A 25,757-nucleotide genomic window follows, 5' to 3' on the forward strand; every position below is an offset into this window, starting at 1 on the left:
AATAAAATAAAGGAGTCAGCCACGTTTCATGGTAACATGCTCACTTCAGCCCCTCTTGATGGTCCATGTGGAAGTGGGAGAGGAGAGTGTTTTCACTGTCTTGGGATATTTATAGGTAGCCATAAGACATGCATACTAAGTAGTTCCATGCGTCACAAGATGGGTAGAATCTACAGTAGGGTCCCTGAGCTTATAGGTGAGGAAACCTAATACCTGCATTGGAGGAAAGTATGAGGGGGGCTGGGTGACATGGCGGGAAGAGGTAACATAAGGATGCCTCCTTCTGTAGGGAGATACAATCAGCCATGTGCTCACTTTAAGGGGAACATAGCTGTTAGGGAAGAATCTGTGGGAACAATATTTAAAGCAAGATGATGCACTTGGACTTTATCTCTAACTTACCAAAGAGTCCCTCTATTATCAGTTAGGGAATATAGTCCTCGTCATATTTCCCTCAGTGTTAGTTTCCCGCCAGTGCTCAGTGTGAATTAAGTGTTCCCACTGTGTACGTCACGGACATCTGTGTGCACACAAACAAGAATCCTGAAGATTTGGGGTGCTGGTGGTGCAGTGGTAAAGAGCTTGAGTACTCTGAAAAGGCGATGTGCGCCTGTAAAGCTGATAGCCCAGGAGATCCTCTGGGGCCATTTTGGACCGCTTCCTAGGGTCACTTTGCATTGGAATTGACTCAAGGTCACCACCATCTCCCCAAGGTGATGGCTGTCCATGCCTGCTGCAGGTTAGAGGTGAAAGCACTCCACTCTTCAATCATCCTGTGTCTGCAAAGTTCAGTCCACTGAAGACAGGGGACACGACTTCTGATGGTGCACACCCCTCCCCCTCCCTTGTGTGGACCGTGTGGCTGTGTCAAGGGTAAGCAGAGGGTGCACTGTGTGTGTCTGGCCAGACCCAGAATCACGCAGCCTTTAGCTCAGCAACAGCTTATGAAAAGCCAGGGAGTTTGGGGGGCATGCTGCTAAGATCCAGGAAAACCAAGCCAGATAAAGAAGAAAGTGAGAGCGAGAGACAAAGGTCAGGGCAGCTAACAGCATACTTGTGAGTTTGGAAGGTCCCTGGGTGGGGGTCGCAAAGGGTTAGAGCTCCCAGCTGCCCACGTGGAGATTGGCAGTGTATGGACCCACTCAGCAGTGCTATGGAAGAAAGGCCTGGCAATCCAATTCCATGAAGGTTACAGTCAGAACCTGTAGAGCACAGTTCTACATGGAGTTGGCACGAGTCGCCAGGGGATTTTGGGAGAGCTGCCGTCTGTATATCCCAGACCTTCTGTGACCTGCCCCAACAGATGACAGCCTGCGTCCCAGTCAAGCAAGGAGGGTGGAAACAGGAACCGTTCTGGTGTGGAAGTCTCTTGTCCGCAAGTCTGCATGACTTGCCCCGAGGTCCCTGTCTCTGCTCAGATGTCCCCCTGGCAGGATAGGTTCGCCAACATCAATCCCTGTAATACTTGTCTGCTTTCTGCACGGCCTCCTCAGCCTGACCCGAGCCCTGGCTATTTCCCTCTCCAGAACACGAGCCTCCGGTGCTGGAATTTTGCTCACTGCTATCCCAGGACCTGGAAGAGACAGAGGCTCAGTAAATATTTGTTGAGTGAGTGGATGCATTTTAGAAACCCGTTCAATACTGTTTGATAGTCTCCCCAGTCCTCTATTTTCTGTAAAGAATCAATCTTTCTGGTTTCAATTTTGCCAGTTGTGCTTGTCTTTTAGATGCAAGCTTTCCTAGTTAGAGACCGAGTCTTATCTTTTATTTTTTAAGTACTGCTTAGCCGGTAGCTACTTTGGGAGATAAACCTAAATAGATTCCAGATGGATAAAAGAATTTTGTCGGAACGCATGCAAGAGGAGAAGAAAACAAAGTGAATGTTTAGACATGCTCTTGATGGAATAAGACGTCTTAGGTTTAACAGCCGCAAACATGATTTTTATGGAGACTTGTAATGACATTAAATGCTCAATGAAATGTTGACAGTATGGCAATAAATTTGGAAAAAGAGGCAGGGCCCCGAACTAAATGGCAGCCAGCATAGAACTAGGCTCTAGGGATGTAAAACGGGCACTCTGCATTGGCTCTGCGGGGAGCCATCATGAAACCACCAGAAGGGAGGCCCCTGAGATGTCTGTGGGGGTGTGGGGGTAGGGGTAGGGAAGCCCTGAGAAGCCCGGGCACCCCTGGGTGGGTTCGGAGGTCTAGGGTGGCAAGCTCAAAAGGATCAGTGTCAGGGCATTGGAATATGTTTCCCAACACTTAGCTTACATTGGGAAGTCCCTGGGCGGTGCAAATGGTTAGTGTGTTTAGCTGCTAACTGTAAAGGTTGGAAGGCCAAGTCCATCTGGGGACCTTGGAAGAAAGGCCTGGTTATGTACTTCCTTAAAAAGCAGCCCCTGGAAGACCCTATGTAGAACACAGTTCTACTCTGACACACACTGACATGGGTTGAAATGGATTCCATGACAACTGGGAAAAGCCTAGACTGGCCAGGACCATTGGTAACGTTCGTCAAACCCTTCAAGCCATCCCAGGATAAAGAAAGAACAGGAATGGTGATGAGCTTTCGGGTAAGATAATGAGTGACAAGGAGGGGTAGTCGGGAGGCAAAAGCCCTGCGACCCTCCCATTGGACCTGTAGTCAGAGGGAAAGAGGATCCACAGGGGTTGGTCCATCTCATTTGGAAGGGCTATCGAAGCAGGGAAAGTGACCCTGGAATATCTTGTGAGCCTCAGCAGGCAGTGCGGAACCAAAGATGGGCCATCTCGAGAACAAGGTTTCAAACCAACCCCAACCCGAATGCCTTTGAGTCAGTTCTGACTCAGTGACCCTGTGGGAGAGTAGAACGGATTCTTCAGCTTTCCAAGGCTGTGAACCTTTATGGGGGCAGACCGCCTCCTCTTTCTCCTGAGGAGCAGTTGGTGCATTCGAACTGCTGAACTTGCAGTTTGCAGCCCAGCATTGGACCCACGGAATCACTGGTGGACCCACCCTAGAAAAGCCTTTGAAACATAGTTTGATAGCAGTGTTACTCCTAAAGAGGACTGGAGTTCTGATACATGTGGTTGTACCATGAACATGCTATTGAGAAGTGGATGGTGTGAGATGTGAAAATAAAAATAATTTATAAATTATCAATGGTTCACAGGGGTGAGAAGGTGGGTGAGGGAGGGGGCAAAAAGAGCTGATACACCAAGGGCTCAAGTGGAAAGAAAATGTTTTGGAAACGATGATGGCAACAAATGTACAAATGTGCTTGATACAGTTGATAGGAGCTGTAAGAGCCCCCAATAAAGTGATTTATTAAAATATAAGTAAACTAAATTAAATGCTGTTGAGAGAGAGAGCAGACAGACATGAACGCATAAATGCTGATAGGCCCCACCTGTGTGACATACCGAGGTAGGCACATGCGCAGAGGCCGCAGTTTGTCAGTGGTTGCCAGAGGCCGGAGACCGCTGCTGGTGCCCACATGAATACACCCAGTGCTTGATGGGAGGTCGGAGGTTTGAGTCCACCCAGACGCGGTGCAGAAGAAAGATCTGGTAATCGGCTTCTGATAACCTGCCATTGGAAACCCCGTGCAGCACAGGTCCATTGCGACGCTCCTGGTGCCACCGTGGACTGTGACCAGGCCAGCGGCAGCTGGCTTTAGGGGCCAGGCTGGCAGTCGTGGGGGGGTGAGGGTGGGTGAGCAGTAGGGAATGACCGCACAAGTACCCCGTGGAAGGATGGAAAGTATGTGGAAAGGCGTAGTGGTGACGGTAATGGTTATGCAACAGGGTGGATGTGGCCCCCGACTCTGAATTGTACTACTTACACGTGGTATACAGTATTGAGTGTGATGTGTTTCACCACAGCTTTTTAGAAACCATTCTTTGCCAGCTTGTCCCTTCAGGCAGCCCCCACTTCGCAGGCTTGCCAGGACAAGGGCAGGCCTCTCAGAGGTGTGAGTTTTAGCTCACCTGGCACTATGCAAATGAGAACCACCTGTGTTAACTGATTAGGTCAGGGAATCCACGTTTGAAACTATACCGGGCAAAACGACCAGGTTTGTGTGTGTGGTGTGTCGTGGGCGTGTGTGGTTTTGCATGCTGGTAAGGCTCGCTCAGTTCAGGTTTTCTGATGTCAAAATACATTAGCCATTTCATGCTCTGGCTCCTACCCACCTCGTAACCAGAGGTGAGAGAACATGATCCCTAGATGTGGTTTTCTCTTAACTAGGTGATTATTGGTGGTGGGTGTTCTTTGGGCCTTCCCCCCTTTTGCCCCCACTTTCTGTGTTTCTTTGTTGTTGCTGAGGGGACTGTATTGCATTGCATGGTAATACATGCTTTCTCAAATGAGTTACATTTAATGCATCCCCCCACCCCCACCCTTGGCCTCTTAATGGGGTCCGGAGAGTTTTGAAGGATGACTTGGTGTGTGTGTTGCTGATGTCTCTCTGGTCATAGAAGCCAGAGAATTTTCTTTCTTTCTTTTAAAATAAATCATTTTATTGGGGCTCATACATCTCTTATCACAATCCACACATACATCAATTGAGTAAAGCACCCTAATACATTCGTTGCCCTCATCATTCTCAAAATTCACCTTCCACTTGGGTTCCTGGAATCAGCTCATTTTCCTTTTTTCCCTCCCCCTGCCTCCCCGCTGGAGGCAGTCTTATTTTACAGAGTCTCACCTAAGTCGATTACCATTTGTCTTTTACAAGGGAGAAAGAGGGGGCCTTTCTTCTCCTGTAAACAGTGACAGCCTTGGAACCTCACAGGGGGCTATGAGCCAGCATCAGATGGTTGTCAATTTGGTTCTGCTTGATCCTTTAAAAGGAAGTCCTTTCACATCCCAACTCCCAAGGGTTCGGGGCCTCAGGGCACTGTTCTGACTGCAGGAACCCCAGGAGCCAAGGACTGGCCCTGCCTTCTTCCTGACCATCCTCTGCCACCTCCACCTGTTAACTGGCAGTGCCTCTGTGCACAGCAGAGGAAACCAGCCCCCTGCTGCTCCAGCTTCATGACCACTGGGATGTTTGAGTCCCTCGGGCAGCTCTAGAGTTGTGATTTCCAACCAAACTAGACCCCTACTTCATTGAAAAACAAGCAAGCAAATAAAGCTTTGTTGAGCTATAATTCATATACCATACAATTCAGCCACTCACAGCCTAAGTCCTCAAACTGATCTGGCGTGCCCACCCCCTCTTCAGGAAAAAATTACTCACCCCTCCCTCCCAGTGAAAACCTTTTGCCCTACAGCGTACATCGTAGGATAAAATATAGGTGTCTGCTTTTGTAGCTACCCTGCAGGGTCCCAGTGACACACCCACTGCTTTGGAAACACTGACTATGAGCAAATTCTGTGGTGGTTTCAGCTTATCCACAGCTGCGTGCCCTTTGCTACCGTCACTGTTCCTGCCCCCTGAAGAAGCCTTGCACCTGTGCAGCTACTCCACACTCCCTACGTCACCCCTCTCCACCAGCCCCCAAACAGCTCACTGCCATGAAGTCGATACCAACTCGTCGCGACCCTGTAGGCAGGGTAGAACTGCCTCTGTGAGCTTCCTATACTAGGGCTCTTTGTGGGAGAAGAAAGCCTCAGCTTTCTCCCACGGAGCAGCTGGTGGTTTTGAACTGCATAGCTTTTGGTTAACAGCCGAACTCGTAACCCGTTCCACCATCAGGACTTCCTCCCCAAGCTCTAACCAACTAGTGTTTACTTTCTGTCTCTATCACCTCCTCTATTCAGAACAGCCATAAAAATGGGACCTTCTGAGACTGGCTTCTTTCACTTTATTATAACGTGTCCTCACCCCTTTCTTTAAAAATCTTTTTGCATTGCCATCTTTAACTTCTTGAAATTAAATTCACACACATACAGTTAACACACACACATGATATATCATAAATGGAATGGAATGGAGGAATAAAGCGACTTTACCTTTGCTCATACCCAACCACCCAAGACATGCCAATGCCACCATCACCATCAGATGCGTGGGTCAGGCTGTGCTGTGTGGCGTGACACAGATGCCATGGTGCCATAGCTGGAGGTGACTTGATTTTACAACTTGGGAAACTGCACTTGGAGGCTTGGTTGAACTTTACCACCTTGGTTTGCATGATAGAACCACCCTTGGAAGGTTGTTTGTTTTGGTTTTTTTTTAATGTCTAATAAAACTGTTAAGAAAATATTTTTGCTTAGGTGTATGAATAAAATAATTTTCTCAGTCCAGGTAGTTACATACAGAATTGTATAATACATGCCCAGAGGGATACTAAAAATATTTTTTTTTCTATAGGAGGACAGTCAAGTTGACTAAGATAGACTTTGGCAATTGTAAAATAACTTCAGTCTCTGGGTCTCCTGACCGCTAAATGCTAGTCTCTGTGGCAACCACAGGATGCCTGGTGGCATAGTAGGCTAAGCACTGAGCTGCTACTCCTAAGGTCAGCAGTTTGAACCCACCAGGAGAAAGATGAGGCTGACTATTCTTTTAAACACTTGAAAGTCTCTGAAACCAAGGGGCATGTCTACTCTGTTTTATAGAGTCTCTGTGAGAATGGACTCAATAGCAGTGAGTTCAAGGGGTTTTTTTTTGAGTGGCAACAACTACAATTCTGAAATGAACCCTAGCGGGCAGTCCTGTGACCACTCACTTGATGACCCAGCGCTGGGACCCACCTGGAAGAATTGGTTTCATCATCTCTTGTTGCTTAAGCACCTCTCCACCCTTGCTTGTTCCAATTATTGGCTGGGCTCTCATGAATAGGTTAGATGGGAAGGAAACCCTCATTGGTCTGGGTACCTGTTTTCCCTCCATGACACAGTGTGTATGCTGAGCAAATAATGAGAAGCTGGCTGATTTGAAGACGAACATGCATCAGGATTGAAGAAGACTCATGACCAACCTGCAGTGTGCAGAAGACCCACTCTTGCTGTCTGAAAGTGAAGAACGACTGTAACCTTGGGTGTGGAGCCCTCCCCAGCACAAAGCAGGTGAACATCCTCACAACGGGGCCAATGTCAGAAGCTTCATGATGAATAAAAATTAAAGTTGTCAAGGATTTTTTATTTAGATCCACAATCATTGCTCAAGAAAGCAAACGATGCATGCCATTACTTTAAAGTGTTACAGAGCAAAGATCTCACTTTGAAGACCAAGGTGCATCCAGCTCCAACCACGGTTTACCCATTCACTCATGCATGCGAGCTCAGCAATGAATAAGGAGAATTGATGCATTTGCATTATGGCGTGGGTGATAAATATTGAAAATGCTACTGCCTGCCAGAGAACAAACAAACCTGCCTGGGAGGCGTACAGCCAGAGCACCTTGAGTGCAGATGGTGGGACTTCATCGCCTGTAATTTGGGCACGTTATCTGGAGAGGCCAGTTCCTGGACACGCGCTTGGTTGAGGGCCAGCAGAGAAGGGAAAGACCTTCCGTGGGAGGCCTTCGGGAGATGGATTGTGTCTGCAGCAGTGGCCCACACATAACCGTTATGAGGCCGGCGCAGGTCGGAGCCGTGTCCTCTTCCCTTAGATGGTGTGATTGTATCCAGTGACCTGCCCATGCCAGTCCCCCGTGGCAAGCCAGCTAGCTAAATGAAACTTTCCATTAGAAGGGCCACCTTCATTTTCAAATTCAAATAAATATACTGTAGTGTGTGCTCAGTGATACCCATCTCCTTCCACTTCTGAGATGGAAAAATGAGGCGCGTGAGTGTAGCTCCTAGGTGAAATAAGACCCCCCATCTTCAATCTCTCTTTGGGTGCTCTCTCGAGAGTGAGGCATTTCTTGGCAGCAGGAAGCCCTCGTGGTGCAGTACGTTAGGCATTGGGCTCCCACCGTCACGGTCAGAGGTAGTAATACAATAGTAAACACTTTTTACCTGTATGTACCGTATATACTTGACTACAAGCCGAGGTTTTCAGCACATTTTTAATGCAGTATTTGTGGTAAAATTAGGTGCCTCGGCAGATAGTTGGGTCGGCTTATACTTGAGTATATATGGTACTTACCAATTTGTATTTAATCTCTTTACAAATACTACATAAGCTAGCCCATTGGCACATACTTTTTGACCTTTCCCATGCATGTTCTCCCAAGCCAGTGGTTTTCAAGTGGATTTATTCTTGTTAGACTGGGCATGTACTAGACTACTGTTGGTCAGCCTTGTCTGGTTCATTGTTAACGTCACAGAGTTTAGATGGGATTTATGCACAGTAATGTGATACCAATACATTCTTTATTATTCTAGGGTTAGATTTCCTTGTACAATAAGAATGTTGCTATGGTCGTCATAGAATTCTATTATTGCCACTCTAAAATGCCCCCTTTCCCTTTCCCATCTCCATTTTCTTCTTCATTAACTGAAGAGTAAATTGGACTGGCATGAGCTGATGTCTGCCCACTGTTATTTTTAGGAGCCTTCTCACCTCGTTCTGCCCCTTCGGGATTTTCTGTTTCTTTCCTTAGCAGTTTTTGCCCTCTCAATCATTGCAATCAGAATCAATGCCCCTGCCCCCCACCCCCCATATTAATCCAATATTTAAAACAGACTGTTTGCTTCTAGGGCAGGGAAGGCCTTTTGAAGCTTGCAAACCCACAAAAAATGATAAAAGAGAAATAATACTAGGTTTGACAATAGTAAAAAGGCTATGTATTAAAAAACACTATGAAATAGATACCTGGCCAATGGAAAGAAAATATTTGGAACATAAGTGATAATCGAAGGGTTAATGTCTCCAGTATACGAAGGAATTTTGACAACTGGAAAATGGACAGAGTGAATTTTCTGTTCACAAAGGAAGAAATCACATGACACAAAACCTAGGGGGTGGGGTGCGAATCTGAGCATCATTTTTAATAGTAAAATTCATTTACAATTTACATGCTAAATTAATGAGGATTAAAAAGTTATTTTGGCAAAAGTGTAGGGGACAGCACACCGATTGCCATGTCCTTTCTGGTGTATCCCATGTTTCTGATGCTTTAAAATGTATGTGTATTTTGACCCCACAACTAATTTTTTTGCCAGAAATTTTTCCAGATCTTACCCGTGAAAATGTAGTAGGTACTGAGATACATGTGTGTGGCCTACTGCTTTGTTTTATCATCTGTGTCTAATAATAGAGAATTTGATGGAATATCCATTTGATTAGACATGTTGTTGGGTATCATTGAGTTGATTTTGACTCAAGACCATCCCATGGGCGATGTTATCTTTGTGGCAATGGATCACCAGGTCTTTCTCCCAAGGACTCACTGTGCTGGGTGGGTTCCATCCACCAAACTCTCAGTTAGCAGTTGAGCATTTAAATCACTGTGTCATCAAAGCTCCTAAATATTGTATAGCTGTTAGAAACCCATAGAAACAGATTTACACACAGTACACCTAGCAGGATAGCCCAAGTTTTTATTTATTTATTTTTTAATGAACGTGGATAAGGATATAAAGGTCTATGTCAGCGTTGAAGGAAGAGAAATTGTTGCCACAATATTGATGGTGGTTTTCTTTGGGCAGTGGAATTATGGGGGTGTTTTCCGTTGCTTCTTGGCAATGATCTGGGTTTTTTCTAAAACTTCTGTGACTGTGTGTTGCTTCCCAAGTACAAGAAGAAAGTGATAAATCCCGTGGAAAGCAGTTTTGCTAGAGAAAGGAATGTCTTAGGATGCAGGCTATTAGGACGGGAAGCATCGTTACTCTGGTTTGCTCACTGGTGTTTTCCCAGCCTCGTGAGATCCCAGCCCTTTGCAGTGCTGATTCAAATGTTGGATTGGTTTTCTGATCCTCCAGATGCAATATTTTCACTAAAAATGACTTTTGAGACTTGCTTTCTTGTAGGTACCTTGGCTTTCAGGTCCTTAACTGATACAGGTTTAGCAAATTTGAGACTCATCAGTAGGATAGTAACTCGTCCCCATTTGCTGCTTGCTGTAAGCTGCTGATGACCTGAACACCACGGGATTCCTTCTGAAAGATTCCGAGAAAAGAGGCTGGGCTGGGGCTCAGCTGAGCATGGTGTAGTATGTTGTTACCACCACCAGCATGGGGGTGGCTTCTTGTGCCAGATCCTGTGTGAAAGGCTCCATGCTTACAAAGGAAATGAGGCCTTCCTGCCAAACCTCTGTTTTGTCATTAAAAGAACAACAACAAAAGATTCCTGGTCTCTGTTGCCAGTTGTGAACTCTGAGTCCTAGCTAGCTGTGCTTGGCTCTAAGATTTCTGCCCTTGGGAGAAAGACGGGGCTTCTAGAGTTAGTCTCAGACAGTCCCAGGGGAAGTTCTCCCTTGTCCTTTAAAAGGGTCGCTGTGAGTCGGCATCAAGTTGCTGGCAGTGAGTTTGGGAGGTTTCTGCTAGTCAGCTTTTCATTGGTGAAACTATGGGAATTTGATGGCAAAAGAGAGAAAAGGACAATCATTTTGCACTGGGCAAAAGATGGGGTTCCCAGGGTGTCACTGTTCACAAACGGAAGGGCTTTGAAAATTCAGATGTCTGTGTTCCCGGAGCGGCAGGCCGGCTGATGGAGATGGAGACATGGATGGCACTCAGCCTGACATTGTTGCAGCCATTGAGCAAGGACGGGGCTTATTGAGAGGAATGTTGCCGAAGAGACTCACGAAGCTGAGCTGAGCTGTTTGCTTTCAGACTTAGCAGCTGTTTAGACAAGCAGGACTCTTTATTCTTGCTCAGACCTGAGTTTGCTGTGCCACAAGGTCGAACATTAAAAAGGGGCATGAGGGGGCTGGGGCAGTTCTTCCTCAACTCGGTGATGTGCTGACTTTCCTTCAGAAGTGTCTGCTTTTGATGGTGCTGCTTCTGCTCCCACTGCTGGTCCACAAAGGAGAAGGAGAGTCATCATCAGCACCAGCAAAGAGGGAATTCCTATGCTTGGAGCCTGGAGAGATAGGTCTCCTCTGTGCAACCTTTTCACCAATTCTGACCCCAGCCGGCTGGCTTCGGTGATGTGTTGTAATGGCCACACACCCCACAGGTCCAGACTGCCCTCCCAGTTACGGGGTTGATTGGGGCTTAACAAGTTATACCTCAGCATCAGAAATAACTCAGGACACAGTCCCTTCCTTTGGTCAGGAAAACTTCTTCCCGCTATGGCCCTCAGCCCCTCAGCCTAGTGTCTCCCCTGCTTGCTACAAAGCTCTTTATCTTGCCAGTAAGTGCCCAAGGGCACCTGATTCTGCCAGGAAGCCTCTTGTAACTTACTCCCTTGCCCCGGGTGCTAGGACCCCCACTGTGCTGCCTCTCACCAGTCTTCTGGTTCTGCCGCTGCTGTTTCTCTGCTGCTGCCTCTCACTGTCTTGTACCATCTCAGGTGCTGCAACTCTTTTTCTGTCTCTTCAGTCCAGGAACTTCTCAGCACAGGGGCCCTGGGTCCAAAGGATGCGGTCCACTTCCATCTCTTCTTAGTGGTAGAGAGGTCTACCCCTGAACCATATCTGGGATGGCTTCTTTTAAGCCTAGTGGCTTCTTTTAAACCCTTGTTAGGGTTTCATATGCCTTATTTGCATGGTCCCACTCCCACAATGTTGCCATACACTGTGTTTACGTTATTAGCAAGGTGTTCCTTCCCTTAGTGGGCCACAAGCATCTCATTTGTGTATTCCCGCTGAATTATTGGGTGGGACTTCAAAAGAGCCCATGGCTAGAAAAATCATTCAAAAGTGATTCATTCATCGCCCTGCACCCTGCTACCCGACGGGCTCTTTTTAAGATTGCATGTGGTACTGTTCATATCCACGCTATTGTTTCACCTGAAAGGAAGAAATCAACAACAGCATGAATAGCAACACAAACACAGAGTATAGCTCCCCTCCTAAGAAACGGGAGAGTTGTGGCGGTACATTGTAAAGTGCTTGACTAAAAGGTCAGTGGTTTGAACCCTCCAGCTGCTCCGTGGAGACAGGTGTGGCAATCTGCTGCCACGCAGATTACAGCTCTGGAACCCCAATGGCTCTACTCTGCCCTATGGGATCGCTATGAAGCAGAACCGACTTCATGGCAATAGGTTTGGTCTTAGTTTCCCAATAAACAGGTACATGGATACAGGTTCTGATCCCAGCATGGGGCCAGGCTCACTGGAAGTACATTGGTGGGGGTGCTGAAGGCCTCAGAAGCAAGCCTAGGAACCCAGCATGGATTAAAGTCCCTCTGTATCTCAAGGTTCAATGTTAAATGTTTGGCTCCCAACCGAAAGGTTGGCATTTCAAACTTACCAGCTGCTCCAAGGGATAAAGATGAAGCAGTATCTTTCTGTAAAGATTACAGCCCGCGAAGCCAGGGAGGAGGCGGGGGAGTGCCATTCTACGCTGTCGCATCGAGTCGCTGTGAGTTGGGATGGACTTGGACATCAATGGAAGTTGCCCATGTGTCAGCTTGTAGAGCTCGGTGCCTCTTGTTACTTGCCGTCAAGGAGGTCCCCAAGGCTGACCCATACACAACAGAACAAAATGCCACCTGGTCCCATGCCATCCACCCAACAGCCCATGTGGATCCAACAGTTGTGATCCATCGGGTTTGCATTGGCTGGTTTTTGAAAGCTTATCTCCAGGCCTTTCTTCCCAGTCTTAGTCTGTAAGTTCCACAGAAACTGCTCCTGCATTCCACTGGCAGACAGTTAGCTGCACTTTAGGCCCCAGTGCCTGGGAATCAAACCCCCATCTCCTGTGTGGTGGTTGTTTTGGGGTGCCGTCGAGTTGGTTCCAACTCACAGCAGCCCTATGTACAACAGAAAACTTGCCACTGATGAGAAGACGTCATGGTTTTTAATTTAGGCTAGTGAAGATGCCCGTGGGGGGCATCCCAAAGGCTCCCGGTATCACATGAGTAGAACTGCAAGCATGAGTCAGCATGCGTGTGATGGTTCTGGAGATGGGTGCCCACGCTCGCCCTTTCAGGTTAGGAAGAAAGCCCGGCATGCACTGTGGATGCCTCCGCTCCCTGGGAACCGGCGGTCACAGCCGACTCCCAGCTTGCTGCAAGGAGGAGGGGGGGCGGGGGAATGCGGGTCACGGTGAAGCAAAAGGTGTGCAGTGAGTTCTTACTTCTCCCTCCCGTACCCACCACCACAGTCAAAACGGACAGAAGTTGCTATTATACCCATTTTCTGTGTTTCAAAAATAGATTTGTGGTTGAAGAAAATGGAAGCATACAGAATCAAGCCGTGTAAAGCTTGAAAAGAAAACCTGCGGTGGTGGACTTGCACATAGACCTTAATTGGCCCAATTGACCTTCTCTCCCGTATTTACAACGGCCTTGAAATCGTAAGCAGATGTCGAAACCCCTTCTTTAATAGGGCTCCAACATCTGTTTCACCAACGCTGCTGCCCACCAAAGCAGCCGTAATTAGGGAGCGCCTGATGCATACATCTTTCCTTATGGGCCCAATTGATTGAGTTGTTCCCCGAGGTATAAAAGTCCACCCTCATTCTTGCTTTTATTTGAATCCTTCTTGCCTTTTATTTTCTCGCACGGGACAACGGTGTGCAGGCGCCCAGGGCAGAAGATCATGATAGTGGTTCTCCAGAACGAGTGTTTTAAACCAAGCCTGGGTACTCACTCACCTTGCCTGCAAGAAGGCCTTCGTTGGACATCATGGCCCTTGAAGATGTGGGCAAGCTGTTGTTCTCTCCTGCTGTTCATGGGATTTCCACTAGGGGTTCCCTGCAGGCTTAGCAAAGGGGCGTGGGCAGGGCCGGGGGCAGGGGAACAAGATGGCAAAATATCAAAAGCTGGGAGGGAGCATTATTAAAGGAAATGTTCATAAAGGGAGGACATGTTGACTTTAGAAAGAAATGATTTCTCATGAAATAGTTGTTTCGTGTTTGAGAATCGAAGGTACACTATTTCAGCAAACTTTGATTGCTTCATGTGCTTTATATTTTAAAATAGTCTCATACAACCTTTGGGAATTTTACTAAAAGCGTTTGTTTCAATTGCTTAGCAATCTACTATTTTCCCCAGATTTCGTTTCTCAAAAATTATATTGTTATTTTATGAATGGATATCTATTCTAAATGAGTTACCCAGCGCACAGTATGTTTGTTGAATTTTCAAAACAGAGCCCATTGCCGTGGGTCAATTCCAATTCCAACTCTCAGAGACCCTACAGGACAATGCAGAACTGCGCCTTAGTGTTGCCGCAGCTGAAAATCTTTACGGAACCAGGAACCTTTCGGTCAACTATCCGGTGCTTAACCCACCAAGCCACCAGGACTCCTTCTTGGCCTATACAGCATGTGCTATTTTGGCTCATTTTTTGCTCTGCATCCTGGGGTGTGTATTTTTGCCAGAAGATTTCTCCCACGCAGAAGTCAGTCAAAGTCTAAATGAGGAGAAACAGGGGGAGATGCTCAGTGGCTAGCATGTGCAAACCAACAGGCAGTTGCCAGGCTTATAAACGAGTGAAGGAATCATCCACGGGAGAAGGATCACATTTCTGGCCCCCTTCCCTAGATTTGTTTCCTGGCCAGTGGACCTAATACACCATCACCACCCATCTCAGTGGAAGTTTGTGTGCCGTGATGATGGCTCAGTAGTTTTCAGCAGAGCCTCCAGACTAAGACAGACTAGCTAGAAAAGGCCTGGTAACTTACTTCTAAAAAACAGCCAATGAAAATCCAGCGGCTCACTGTGGTCCCGTGTGTGGCTACTCCTGGAGCTGGTGCGTGACTGTCACATGTGTTAGCAACATTCTCTGTTAGATTGTTATAGCATGTGCTAGTTCGAGCGGACTAGAGAAGCAAATTCATAGACACTTGTGTGTTTAAGAAAGAGCTTTATATAAAGAGTAATTGTAGCCTTTCCGCCCGCTCCCCCGAGCGCCACTCCGGCCACACCGCGCTCGCTCAGAGCTCCGGGCTCCTGCTAAGCTAGCGCCGCCGCTGTCTCCCTTCAGCCGCCATCATGATCATCTACCGGGACCTCATCAGCCATGACGAGATGTTCTCCGACATCTACAAGATCCGGGAGATCGCAGACGGGCTGTGTCTGGAAGTGGAGGGGAAGATGGTCAGTAGGACCGAAGGTGCCATCGATGACTCCCTCATTGGGGGTAACGCCTCAGCTGAAGGCCCCGATGGTGATGCAGCAGAAAGCACCGTGGTCACTGGTGTTGATATTGTCATGAACCATCACTTGCAGGAAACCAGCTTCACAAAAGAAGCCTACAAGAAGTACATCAAAGACTACATGAAATCAATCAAAGGCAAACTTGAAGAACAGAAACCAGAAAGAGTAAAGCCTTTTATGACAGGTACTGCAGAACAAATCAAGAACATCCTTGCAAATTTCAAAAACTACCAGTTCTTTATTGGTGAGAACATGAATCCAGATGGCATGGTTGCTCTGCTGGACTACCGTGAAGATGGTGTCACCCCATATATGATCTTCTTTAAGGATGGCTTAGAGATGGAGAAATGTTAACACAGTGGGCAACTCACGACCGATGCCTCATCCCGACTGGCTGCTGTTCATCCACACAACACCAGGACTTAGACAAACGGAACTGATATCATCGTGAGCTCTTCATTTACTTTTGACCCTGATTTATTTGGAGCGGAGGCTTTATTTTTTTAAAGGAAAAAAAATGTGTAGGTTGTCTAAAATAAAATGCATTTAAACTAAAAAAAAAGAGTAATTTTATATTAAGAAAACATTCCCGCTCAGTCCAGAACAAATCCATAAGTTTGAGATTAGCCTATATGCTTGATACCAATCTATACATTTCTCTTCAGACTCAGGCAACACATGGAATGATGCTGAATTCAGGAAGATCACAGGCTAGTGGTTGGAAAGCCTTGTGGATCCAGTGGTGGTGGAAGCATCTCGGTGCTGGCGCGGGTCTCCACTGGCTCCTCCTGCTCCAGGACTCTGGCTCCCTCAGTGTAGCACCTTGTAGCTTGTCAACAGGAATATATCGCAGGGAGAGTGTGTGTCCCACCTCCAGGAAAGAAGACAGGTGGTCCCAGAATTCTCAGGAGAAGGCCATGCCCACACAGAGGCCTCATTGGCTGTGACCTGGTTGACAGGCTAGACTCCACCCCTTCAGCAGTTGATAGATTATGTAACTGCTATAAAGCTCTTGTTTTTTTTGTTGCATTGACTAGGAACTTGAATATTATGTTAAACAATAGGAAGAGTATTGCCTTTTTCTAAGATTTCATCATCAAGTATCTTGTTATGTATAGTTTCTCACTGGATGGCCAAAGAAATTTCCATTGACGCCAACCCCTGACTTTGGAGGGGTTTCTATTGGGAGAAAGGGTTTGGATTTGTTCCGGGTTATTTTCCCCGTCTGCTACTTTGGCTGTGGCATTGCTATGGCACCTCCTTTTTTTGACCTTGGGTGCCATAAGTGGGAAAAAGTAGATCTCAGCAGGGTGAGGTTAGGGTGGGAAAGGAGAAAGGCAGCAGACTAGTGGAGAAAGCATTGACATCAGAAAAGGTGGATCTGAAAGAGAGAGAAAAGAAGATACAGAAAGACATGCAGGGTTTGACATGCGGTGGGCTTTCTGACCTTCAGGTGGCCCCCAGCACGCCGTCACGTATTGCGCAGTTCTCTCTTGGGCCAGTGGCCTTTGTTGTTAACCTTGGACACGTAGGCACAGGCCGTGGGGGTGGATCTCAGTTGCCTCTGGTGGCAGAGCTTTCAGCTTGCAGCGTCGAACATCATCCCCACAGTGAACTAATCTGAAAACATTAAAAGTAAATAAGTAGCCATTGCTGTGAGGTGGAGTCCGACTCGGGTGGCCCAGTCATGTCAGAGTGGACGTGTGCTCCACAGAGCAATCTTCCCAGGCTTTACTTCCCAGCTGCCTCTGGGTAGACTCAGACTGCCAGCTGTTTGTTTTCACAGTTGAGCCTTCCGCACAGCTTTATGGAAGGCACTATAGAAAGAAGTGGGACTCTTAAGTGCATAGGTATTCTCCCGCTTACTGACCACCCTGACCAATCAGTTCTAATGTAGGCCAAATACCTCTTTAAAAAAAAAAAGCTTTTCATTTTTATTGTCTTTTATTATCACTATCTTTATAAGCCCTATCTTTGTTTTCGGAGACTGGCATGAGAATGATAATATCAGCAAATTCGTACTGCAACATTGTGTATAGCACATATTCCTAATGATAAGATAAAACGTGAATCTAAGAAAGCGGATGGTCCTCAGTGGGGTTTGGAGTAACTCGAGTACTTGTTAGGTTAGAGACTACCTGTGCTGAATTTCTGTTTCCAAAAAGCTGATCGAGGAGCGGTGGTTACGAGTTGAACTCCTAAAGGCAAGGTCAGCAGTTCAAAACCACCAGGAACACCTTGGGAAAGAAGACATGGCTTTCTACGCCTGTAAAAAGTTACAGCGTCAGAAACCCTCGGGGCAGTTCTATGCTGACTCTAGGGTCACTGAGTCAGGATAGCCTGATGGCTGTGAGTTTGGTTTTGTGAGATGACAGGTGCTGTTCCTCACCGGTCACCATCACTCACGGTTGGTGAGCTCTTTTATACAGTGTTGTGTATGTTGTGTCAGACAGCTCGGCTACACTCTAAGCACCTGCTTCAAAGGAGCCACCCCAAACTCCCAGTGCCCGGGGCCCCTGCCCAGTGGCATCTTCCCAGATCAGAAGTTCTTCAGCCTTGTTGTGTGGCTCTTGTCCCCTTCCAGGCACTCATGGGTGCCCCACTTTCCTTACTCAGTCCTTTCTGCCCTGGGCTGCCACTTCCCTCTTGCCCTCCTTTCAAACACTGCTTTCCATCCTCACTTCAGCCCACCTGTGATGGAGTTTGTCCATAAGCAGAAGAGCAAATCCGCTCACAGGAATGGGTTGTTAAAAAGCTGAGGGTGTTAGAGTTGGTCTTCCCAGCCTGCACCTGACATGTAACTCTAACAAAGATGCTCTGAAGTTTCAGATTCATTCCTGAGAGAGAACCACATCGCACATATGTTGACAGAGGATAAAGCTCTGCTTCCCATCCAGGGTTCACACACCGAACAGTGTTGGATTTTTATGGAGTCAACAACAGACTGATGATGTGACTGTCTTTCCGGCTGTGGATAATACATTGAATGTGGAATTATGCCTGTGTTCGGTACCAGTCTGTGGAATTCAAGCAGCCAGGTACCCGTATCTGGCTTATCTGGAATGCCACGGCTGCTGTAAGAAATTAATGCAGCTGGTTGGGTTAGATCACCAGTGAGATCTGTTCTCTCCCAGATGTCTAAAACCAAAGGGTTGGTAGGGGACCCTTCCTTGCCTGTCCTGGCGTCTGTGGCCCCGGTCTTCCTTGGTCTGTGACAGTAACACACCCATTTCTGCCTGCATTCTCTTGTGGTGTCCGCCTCTTCCATGTGTCTCCTCTGTCTCTTGCCATTGTATCAAGACCCAGCCAAGTAATCAAAAATAGTGTCGGGCCCAGATCCTTGACTTCATGACATCTACAGAGACCCTTTGTCCTAGTAAGGAACAGTCACAGCCCCCCTGTGTCAGGGCATGGACGTATAGAGTGTGTGTGTGTGTGTGTGTGTGTGTGTGTGTGTGTGTGTGTGTGTTGGTGGGGAGGGGTGTCTCCACCAAGCCCCTTAGACAAGGGAAGACAGCTCACAGGAATGAACAGCTCAGTGCCCACAGGAAGGCTAATGTGGCCGGATGAGCTGGATGGCTGGGAGGCTGGAGGTGTGCATGGGAGTGCTGGTGCAAGGCAGAGCTCAGCATATGGGTTCTTGTTCTGATAAGAGGCCAACCTGCTACCTAGGTGACACTAAACCCAAACCAGAACCCATTGCCACCGAGTCGTTCTGACTCACAGTAAACCGATGAGACAATGTAGCACAGCTCTTTCGGGTTTCTGAGACTAGAAATCCTAGCAGACAGCCTCACCTTTCTCCCATGGATTTTCTGTGGGGCTCAAACCAATGACCTTGCCGTTAGCAGCCCAACACTTAACCCACGACATCACCACAGCACCTTTAGATTGCACTCACAACCCAAACTCACTGCCCCAGAGGCGACTCCGACTCATAGCCTGTAGGACAGACTAGAGCTGGCTCTGTGGGTTTCTGTGGCTGGAACTCTTTAAGGGAGATTTTTCCCACGAAGTGACTGATGGATCTGTAAACCTCTGATGTTACAGTTCGCAGACCAACTTGAAACGTGTAACCCTCTCCACCACCAAAGTGCCTTTAAACTATGCTAGTCAACCAACGGGAGAAAGACAGGGCTTTCTATTTCAGTTACAGTCTCCGAAACTGAGTTGGCATCGACCTGACGGCTTGAGTGAGTCAAGTAAAACTAGGGCTAGACAGAAAATAACTCGCACGTCTTTTTAGAGGCAAGGATGGCGAGACTTCATCCTACCTACTTGGACATGTTGTCAGGAGAGACCAGTCCCAGGAGAAGGACATCATGTGTAGTACAGTAGAGGGGCAGCGAGAAAGAGGAAGGCCCTCACAGAGATGGACTGACACACTGGACTCAAGCAACACTGGACTCAAGCATAGGACACGTTGTGAGGATGGTGCAGGACCGGGCAGTGTTTTTTTCTGTTGTGCATGGAGTAGCAGCGGGTTGGAACGGACTTGATGGCTCCTAACCACCCAAACAGTGAGTTTCAGTGGAGTCCCAGTGGAGGCAGTATAGTTGACATGCTGCTGCTCATTGAAAGATGGAGGTTCAAGTCCACCCTGCAGCATCTTGGAAGAAAGGCCTGGTATCCATTTCCGGAAAATCCCAGCTCTGAAACCTTCTGGAGCACAGTTCTACTGTAACACACATGGGTCCCCATGTCAGTATATGCTTGATGGTAAGTGAGGGGCAGGGGGAGGAGTCTCTGGCATTTACATAGGCCCAGATTTCCAGGTTACGTAAAGAGGGGGGAAGAAATACTTGGGAAATGGCATAAGTGATCCTTACCTTATAGTTGTTCTGTTATGAGCTTTAGTTCAGGAAACACGATCATTTTTTTCCCCCAGTTTCTCTTTAGTTACCATTTACTCCCAATCCAACCCTCTATCAGAAAGGGGGGTCTAGAGACTTGCCATTCGTCAGAGGTGGGCCTGGGGGGAGCTGTAGACTATGTCAGGGGTTTGATGTTCAAGATTGCTGGTGACCTGCAACTTCCTCTGAAGTTCTGTTTCTGTGGGGAATGGGGTGGTAGTGGCGGGGTCGGGGCCATCTTCCAGTATGCAGAGATGACTGACTCCTCATGCCTGTGCATTTGCCTGCTGAGGATTCTCCTGCTGTCCGTTCTCCCATGGCGTGCCTCCTCTTACTGCACTTCACAGAGACTGCGCTGTTACGCTTATTTTTTAACGGGAGATTTGTGGCACCTCTACCGCGAGGAAATCTATTGGTGCCATTTTCCACAGCTTGTGGTGATTCTGAATCTGTCACATTTGGTAATTCTAGCATTCACTCCACCCCCAGGGCTCCAATTCCTCAACACGGCCCTGCTTAGACAGCTCCCTACGTTGAGAAGGTCGATGATCCTCCACTTTCAGCCCTTTCATCCAGGCAACTAAATCTGCGTCTCCCACTATAAAATAGAAACAAGAGCTGTGCCCACACCAAGGCTGCCACTGGACCGTTGTTTTTCTTTCTAGTGCCATGACATTTCTGACGGGCATTTTAAAGAAACAAAAGGGACTAGCTGTCAGGCGTGATTTAAGGTTGTTCCTCAGGTAGGAGGAGCAGAACTGAGAAGAGGTTGCTGATGGGTGATGGTGGTGGGTGTCGCTGTTGGCCAGAGGCACTTTAGTGTAGTGACCTTAATGCGAAAGAGAGTGACATGGTGCCTAGCACCATCCGTCCTCACGGCCAGGAGCCTTCATGGTGTAATGGTTATGTGTTGGACTGAAGCCTGAAAGGTCAGCAGTTCAAACCCACCCGGCCCTCCACGAGAGAAAGACTGGACTTTCTACTCCTGTAAAGAGTTGCAGTCTTGGAAGCTCACAGGGCAGTTGCCCTGCCCTCAGGTTGTGAGTCTGCATCGACTCCATGGCCGTGAGTTTGCTCGACTGTCTGTGGCTCCCATGCTTTCCCCCATCCCTTTTAATTTTGCAATAGCTGCGGTAGCTTTTCTTTTGAGCAACCCTAGTAGTATAGTTTTGGTGTAGATGTGTTTTGGGCTGTTATCCACAAAGTCAGCAGTTCAAACCCAGCAGGCCCTCCATGGGAGAAAAATGAAGCTTTCAGCTCCCGTAAAGTTTTACAACCTGTAGAACCCAAAGCAATGGTTCTCCGCTGCTCTGTAAGGTCGGAGTGGACTTGATGGCAGTGAGCTCCGTTTGCTGAGTACTATGTTTTGGAATCATTGCAGCCATGGCCAACAGGGGCTGTGGCTCCAGCCAGGGTGGACTTTCTGGAGCCTCGCCCACAAGCCCGAGCAAAAGATAATGAGGAGGAGGATGTGGGTGATGGAGTGGGAAGCTGATAGCACTGATCACTGTCTAACCCCACCCGATGGGATCAGACAACAGAATTATATGTGAATGGATATTGGATTGTTTAAGATATGCCCCCCCAAAAGACAGACATATATAGATATTATATATATATTTTTTAAAGGAATAAGGGTTCCTTGGGGGTATGGTGGGGGAGGGAGGGCATAAAAAAGAGCAGATATCAAGTTCAGGAAGAAAGAAAATGTTTTGAAACGGATTGTGGTAGCAATTGTACAACACTGCTTGATGTGATTGAACTGGAATATTAGGATATCTGTAGGAGCTCCCAATAAAAGTGATTTTTTAAAAAAAGAGATGCACACCAGAAGCTGTGAGAGATGGGAGACAGTGGTCGGTGTAAGATATGAAAATAATAATAATTTACAATTTATCAAGGGGTCACGAGGTTGAGGGGCGAGGGGGAAAAGAGGAGCTAATACCAAGGGTCAACAAAAAGTAAATGTTTAAAAAAGAACATTGGCAACATATGTACAAATATGCTTGATACAATTGATGTGTGGATTGTTGTAAGAGCTGTGAGAGCCCCCAATAAAATGACCTTTTCATTAAACGAAGAAGAAAATAGGAACTTGGCATGATGTAGCAAGACAGTGAACGTGGGGGGCACTGGGAAGGGCAGGAGGCGAGTAGAAGCCAGCGTGGGTCCTGCTGGAGCAAACAGGAGTGCCCCTTTGCCCTCGTGGCAGAGGCACAGATTGGCCCGAGGGAAATGCCACCAGCAGGAATCTCTCATGTCTAAAATCGCCCTGGTGCTGATGCTTGCGTACAAGCATGGCATCTTTACAGTGGCTAATTAGACCGCTCTGGCAGTGTGATGGCTGAGGACAGCTGATGCAGGCTGTGTGGCAGGAGCAGCCGGGTGCCGGCGTCACCAGCTCCCCACCCGGGTAAGGAGGGACGCCCAGGACCATAAACACAGGCACCAAGTGGGATCCTGCCCACCGCCCAGAGTGGCTGTCTGAGCTATATTTGGAGTTATGGGCTAGGGAGGGGCCGGGTTATAAAATTACTACTTCCAACTGTAATCTAGAAACAGTGTGACTTCATATTCTGGCTTTGACATATGCTCTGCATTGAGTCTTGCTGCTATAAAACACATTTTTGTTGCCATTTGGTTTTAATCAAGCGTTTGACCCAGAAGGTGATATTTATGATTACTGCTTTTAATGTCTGATTGTTGTGGAATTTGCATAGAAACATTCAGTGCTGGAAAGGTTCTTGGCTTCCATAAAACTCGAGACATCTTATGACATGACAGTCTCTGGTCACGATATTTAGCGGGGGATAAAACCGCAAGTTGCCTTCCTGATGGTCTGGCTCAGAGGCCTGGGAATCCCTGTTGTGTGTGAGCCTTGGTAGCAGAGGCTTGCTGTACCGGGGCATGGGTGAGCCCGGCTGGAGGCCTTGCCTTCCACGCAGACAGGGAGGTTGGAGGCTTGGGCATCCATGCAGGTTGACGTCTGTCCCATGCAACTCATGAACAACAATTACTCATTTCTTAAAAACATGTTCTTGTTTCTCAAGCTGAAATTTTGTTTTGGGCCTTACAATGGGAGTGTTTTCCAGAAGCGCCTCATGATCCGTCCCAGTACCCTGGGCCCCACAAAGCCCGGAGCCACTCCCAGTTCGTCACTCTGGCACTTGGAGACTCTGCCTCTCTCTTGGTCACTCTGACACTGGGTCACTCTGACACTGGGTCCCTCTGGTGCTGGGATGCGCTGTCTCTTAGTCTCTTGGGTGCCTAGCCTCTCTCACTCTCTCTTTCAGCCATTCTCTGTTTCTGGCTCATACACTTCCGTTACAGAAGAACATTCACTGCCAACTTTGGAAACAGGTGACCTTCAGGTAAAGAAATGAGGTGACCGCTGTGACTACCCCGTAGTCACAAAGAGTGGCAGTGTGTCAGATGAGAGAGACTAAGTACTAGCTAATGCCCGTCAAGTGGGGTGAATGCAGAAAAGATGCCGATTTTGACCACTAGAAGCATACCAGAGCTGCAGCTCTTCCCGTGCTAATTTAGGTGAGAGCGCAAGTAGAAAGGAAACGTTTGGAAAAGGATGATGACAACATATGTACAAATGTACTTGACACAATGGATGGATGGTTTGTGATAAAAGTTGTAAGATCCGGAAGAACACGCTCAGTATATCTTAGACCGAAAGCTGAAGAAAAAAATTCAAGCTCGACTTGAGTTGCAATATTGAAAGATTCTATGGGCAAAATATTGAACGATTCTGGAAGCGTCAAAGTAGACAAAACGAATATACCAAGTCACTGCACATAAAAGAACTAGTTGCCATTCAGCCATATCAAGAGGTAGCGCATGAGCAAGAATCAGTGGTACTGAAGGAAAGCCTTCAAGTTGCACTGAAAGTCTTAGCCAGCAACAAGGCTTCAGGAATTTATGGAACACCAATGAAATGTTTCACCAAACTGATGGATCAATTCCATCGCTCACGGCCACAGCTATGTGGCCAACTGGTTCCATTCCAAAGAAAAGTGACTTAACCAAATGCTCAAATTATAGAACAATATCACTAATGCCATGCGGAAGAAAATCTTTGCTTGAGAATGAGGGGGGTGGGTCGGAGCAGGAACCCCAAACCCACCTGCAGACAATGGGACATCCCCTCACAGAAAGGTTACAAGGAAGGGATGAGTCAACTGGGGTGCTGTGTAGCACCGAGGAAACACACAATGCGCCTCTCATTCTTTGAAGCTTCCTCAGCACCCCCCCACCACCACCATGACCCCAGTCCTGCCTTTCAGTTCTGGCTAGACTGGAGCATGTGTACCGGTACAATTAATAGCACAGGACTCACGGAATCCTGGTCAGATAAACCCCTCAGAAACAGAAGTGGCCAACTCAGTGGTACCAACAATATCTTTGAGTATCATTCTCCCTGGAGAGAAAGTTTGCTCCTCTTGTCCTTCCAGAAATTGGAATATAAAGGGCCACGCCCCATTCTACCCTTTGTTTTCCAAACAGTGATGGCGTCCCGGGGCTCTAGCCCCCACCTGCTTTTCTATTTCATGCCTAATCAGCTCTTTAGACCAGCAACAGTCGTGCATTGAAGGGAAAAGTGTTCGCATGGCGTGGTCGATCCAGACTGTTAGACTCTTCACGGAGTCTCTACCCGGGCAGTTGTCTGCTCACTGTGAGAACAGTCCGTCACTCTGTCTGCCCATCAGTCCTTTCATTCGGTTATAACTCAGACACAAAAGCCAGCAGGACCCTCGCTGGGTAGAGAAAGGGCTTGGCGGGAGAGGCATGCATGCCTACCTTGCAGCAGGCACTGCCGGGCGCTGGTGGGCTGCTCCTTCATGAACCAGGCCTCCGGGGCCTAATCTAGGGCCAGAGTGCAGTTTATGTGCCAGGACACTTCCGGCGGGCAATGAAAAGGGCGTGTCAGGGCTTGTTTTCTTTTATTGCAGAGCGGGAAGACTGAAAACCTGAGCTGCCAAGGCTTCGCTGGGCACAGGCGTTTATCCTGTGCCTGGGGCTGTTGGTGTTTATGGGTTTAGTGCGGCCTGTGGGCCACTTGTGGCCCGCTGGGTGTTTTTACCCCATTTGTTTTTTACTTCAAAATAAGATATGTGCAGTGTGCATAGGAATTTGTTCACGGTTTTTAAAAAAACTATTTCAGCCCTCCCATTGGGTCTGAGGGACAGTGAACTGGTCCCTGTTTAAAAGGTTTGAGGAACCCTGGTTTAGTGCATGATCTTCCTGCTGCTGGAGAGAGGGCATGTCGCTGGGGGCCATCACTGGCGTTTTTCCAGAGTCTATGGTGAAACATAAAAGGACTCTGGAACTAAGATTATAAGGGATTGTATTCTTAAAAATAACAATAATCCCTTTCTACCTACTCGAAAAAAGAGCGAACAGCAGCTTTCCTTGAGTAGCCTCTGGAATCTCCAGGTGATGCAAATGATGCTCACCTGAAAGCCAGCTGTTCGAGTTTGCCCAGAGGTGCCTCAGAAGAAAGTCCTGGTGGTCTGTTGTGGTGTTGTTATTCTGACCCATAGCCACCCTCTAGGACAGGTGGAGTTGTCCCGTGAGGTTTGACCTTGTGGTATACTGTCCAGGATTGTCTCACCTGGGGTCACCGTGAGTCAGAATTGACTCAGTGGTGGAAAAACATCGTGATGTCGTTCAGTCTCCAGTCAAAATAATCACCTTGGTATGTCGTTGCGCTTGTTGATTCAGTTCCAACTCACAGCAATTTGATACACAACTTCTGAAGGGCTGCCCGGTCCCACACCATGCTCACAATCACACTTGTGTTG

General features: G+C 47.6%; 2 protein-coding genes across 5 annotated transcripts in view; both read left to right on the forward strand.

Annotated features, from left to right (window-relative positions):
- Positions 1–25,757, forward strand: part of HLCS (holocarboxylase synthetase) — a 319,509-nt gene that overhangs the window by 220,749 nt on the left and 73,003 nt on the right. The gene's annotated exons all lie outside the window — the stretch shown is intronic.
- LOC142439731 (translationally-controlled tumor protein-like) lies at positions 14,894–15,582 on the forward strand. Its single transcript, XM_075542298.1, has one exon. It carries the CDS (start codon positions 14,927–14,929, stop codon positions 15,443–15,445), a length of 519 nt encoding a protein of 172 aa, XP_075398413.1. The 5' UTR covers positions 14,894–14,926; the 3' UTR covers positions 15,446–15,582.

The sequence above is a fragment of the Tenrec ecaudatus genome, chromosome 2 (genome assembly GCF_050624435.1).
Source record: "Tenrec ecaudatus isolate mTenEca1 chromosome 2, mTenEca1.hap1, whole genome shotgun sequence".
In the NCBI taxonomy this organism is placed as follows: Eukaryota; Metazoa; Chordata; class Mammalia; order Afrosoricida; family Tenrecidae; genus Tenrec; species Tenrec ecaudatus.

Bases quoted from the DNA above. Each gene is read 5' to 3' on its own strand.
- LOC142439731 (XM_075542298.1), top strand. From the start codon at position 14,927: ATGATCATCTACCGGGACCTCATCAGCCATGACGAGATGTTCTCCGAC.